The 3,078-nt window shown below is 32.4% G+C and overlaps 1 protein-coding gene across 1 annotated transcript; it reads left to right on the forward strand.

Annotated features, from left to right (window-relative positions):
• Positions 1–360: 360 nt before the first annotated feature.
• Positions 361–3,073, forward strand: LOC116126276 (homeobox-leucine zipper protein GLABRA 2-like; the record flags this gene model as incomplete). Its single annotated transcript, XM_031411970.1, has 5 exons — positions 361–569; positions 658–852; positions 966–1,343; positions 1,889–1,990; positions 2,882–3,073. Coding segments are annotated over 5 exons (1,076 nt in total), but the record flags the coding sequence as incomplete, so codon positions are not given.
• Positions 3,074–3,078: the final 5 nt, after the last annotated feature.

Consider the following 3,078-nt stretch of genomic DNA (forward strand, 5'->3'; position numbering starts at 1 on the left):
TTTGTTTGTATTTATCTGCATACGTAAATTTATATGTATTTGTCTCTCTGTGTTTATACTATACTTCAATGCATTGATTCAACAAGGTTTAATTGATTAATTTAAGCATTAACTTCAATGAATAATACCTTTAATTACATGTACGATGTACTTTAAAAAAAAAAAATATAGTAATTGATTTAAACAAAAGTTAGTGACTTAAAGGTAAAACTAAAGGGAGATAGATGACTCAGAATTTTATGATAAACTTTGACATACAGCTTGCTTTTTACTTTGTTTTTACATGGAAAATGGGAATCTCAATACAAAGTTTCCTTAACAAAAGCATTGTCTTTTTATATCTAAGTGATGTATTTTCAGTCTGCATTTTTTTTTTTCAAATCTCATTTGTCATTAATGGTGGTTTTGAATATTATTTTGTTCTTTATGACTTTAATTTATTTAATTACAGGCTTTTCAAGGAGTCTCCACATCCTGATGAGAAGCAAAGGCAGCAACTGAGCAAACAATTAGGCCTTGCTCCTAGACAAGTCAAGTTTTGGTTCCAAAATCGTCGAACACAAATCAAAGTAAATAAAATAAGCTATTTCTGTTTAATTTTAGTAAAAAATTTGTCAATTTTTCATGGTTAATCATTGGGGAAAATAATAATTTCAGGCTATACAAGAACGCCATGAAAATTCATTGTTGAAAGGCGAAATGGAGAAGCTCCGAGATGAGAACAAAGCCATGAGAGAAGCCATTAACAAAGCTTATTGTCCCAACTGTGGCACTGCCACTACTAGCAGGGACACTTCCGTGACCTCTGAAGAACAACAACTACGTATAGAAAATGCTAAACTCAAAAACGAGGTTCGATTAAAAAAAAACAAAAGCAAAATCGCACCTAATTTTCTCAAAGAAGTATAATTTTTTTTTTTTTTTTAATAGTGTATAACATTAATCTCGTGTGGTTTAACATGCAGGTTGAAAAATTAAGAGCGGCTGTTGGGAAATCTCCACCAGGAGCAACATCAACAAGTTCATGCTCGGCTGGAAATGACCAAGAAAACAGGAGCTCTTTGGAATTTTACACTGGAATTTTTGGACTCGATAAGTCAAGAATTATGGAGCTGGTTAATCAAGGAATGGAAGAGTTGAAAAAAATGGCTACTGCTAGTGAGCCACTTTGGATTCGAAGTGTTGAGACCGGCCGTGAAATCCTTAACTATGATGAGTATACCAAAGAGTTTTCTGTCGATAATTCGAGCGACGGCAAGCCAAAACGATCCATTGAAGCCTCAAGAGACACTGGAGTTGTGTTTGTTGATCTTCCCAGGCTTGTTCAAAGTTTCATGGATGTGGTAAAACTACTGATCCTTAAATGTTATTATCTTTAATTTTCTGAATTGGAAAATTCCTATGACCTCCCCTAACCTTTCCTCAATATCAAAAGTACCCTCTCTACTCTTTTCAAAATCTCACCAAACTTTCGTACTGTTATGAAATCTTCTTTAGATTTTACTTGTTAATATGGAAAAAGTTTTCCGTATAATTTGATACAACAAATCAATGAGAAAATCAAGTGCATTCCATCATGTTGATGTGATGTTTTTTTATTGGCCGGTTATACTATAACATGTTGTATATAATATTTTTTTAACATTTATTTTCTAATTTCATCCCCCCAAATACATTTGTGGCTCCAACCTATTTGAAAATCTAACAAAATCATTAACGAAAAGGACATTAATGATATTTCTTAAAACTAAGGGGTTTTTTTCAATTTAAGAAAAGATTAGGGGAGGTTAAAATTTAGTCCTTATATAATTTAATCCTATCAAAACAAAAACTATGCATACCTTCTTCAAAAATTTTCTCAGGAAAATTTGTCTCTTTGTGTTTGCAGAATCAATGGAAGGCAATGTTTCCAGGCTTAATCTCAAAGGCAGCCACTGTTGATGTTATCTGCAATGGTGAAGGTCCTAGCAGAGATGGCGCAGTGCAGTTGGTGAGTCATAGCTTAAAAACTTTTTCAATGTATCATTACACATAGGCCATTGTGAATCTCATAAAAGAAGAGTCATTTTCCTTCTTTTAAGATAACAACAAAAAACGTTTCTGTGGTCCAACCATTAACTGTGTAGTTCGACTTGGAGTTTCCCCTTTTCTGCATTTTAGCGTTTTTTAATTGTTTAACTTTTTTCCTGTCAAAAGTACTTTTGGGTAAAAGCACTTTTTAACTAAAGTAGTCAAATTCGTTTTACCAGAATCTACCTTTCAACTGTAGTTTTGCATGATACTTGAGTAAATTTTTTTTTTTTTTTTTTTTTTTAGAGTAACAACATATTTTAGATTTCAACCTTTAAATTAATACTATTAGTGACGGTTAAAGATAATCAGAAATGGTGAGTGAGATTGGCAAGTAAAAGTATGAATTTTATAGAGGAGATTGTAGGAAGTCCAATGGTAGTCTTGGAATTGATTTTGGACTTCAGAATCGACTTTAAAAAGCCAAAAACAATCGGCTTGGATGCTAATAACGTGAGCCTTTTTTTGCTAAAATGAGCTTATCTTCTACCAAAAAAAGCGTTGATGCATTTTAGCATGCTAACATGTGTCACACAACAGTGAAAAGTTGAGAATTTATTAAAACAAAGGAAACGACGTTACTTTAAAGATGAGAATCTAAAATAAATGTAATCAAGGATATCAACTTAGGATTTGACTAAACCTCGGGTGGGAATATGTCGTTCACTCATTTTTTTTTAATTTCAAAACTCACTTTCTAATAGTTTATTTTTCAAAATGTGTAATATTTTCACTACATTCACACTTCTAATTTAAGTAAAAAAAAAAAAAAAATTTAAGGCTATGGAATTTTGTATTGTGATGGATGCAGATGTTTGCAGAGCTGCAAATGCTTACACCAATGGTGCCAACCAGAGAAGTTTATTTTGTTAGATTCTGCAAGCAAATAAGTGCTGAACAGTGGGCAATTGTCGATGTCTCCATTGACAAAGTTGAAGAAAACATTGATGCATCTTTAGCCAAATGCAGAAAACGTCCATCTGGTTGCATCATTGAAGATAAATCAAA

This window comes from Pistacia vera, unplaced genomic scaffold (genome assembly GCF_008641045.1).
Source record: "Pistacia vera cultivar Batoury unplaced genomic scaffold, PisVer_v2 Contig1788, whole genome shotgun sequence".
Taxonomy (NCBI): domain Eukaryota; kingdom Viridiplantae; phylum Streptophyta; class Magnoliopsida; order Sapindales; family Anacardiaceae; genus Pistacia; species Pistacia vera.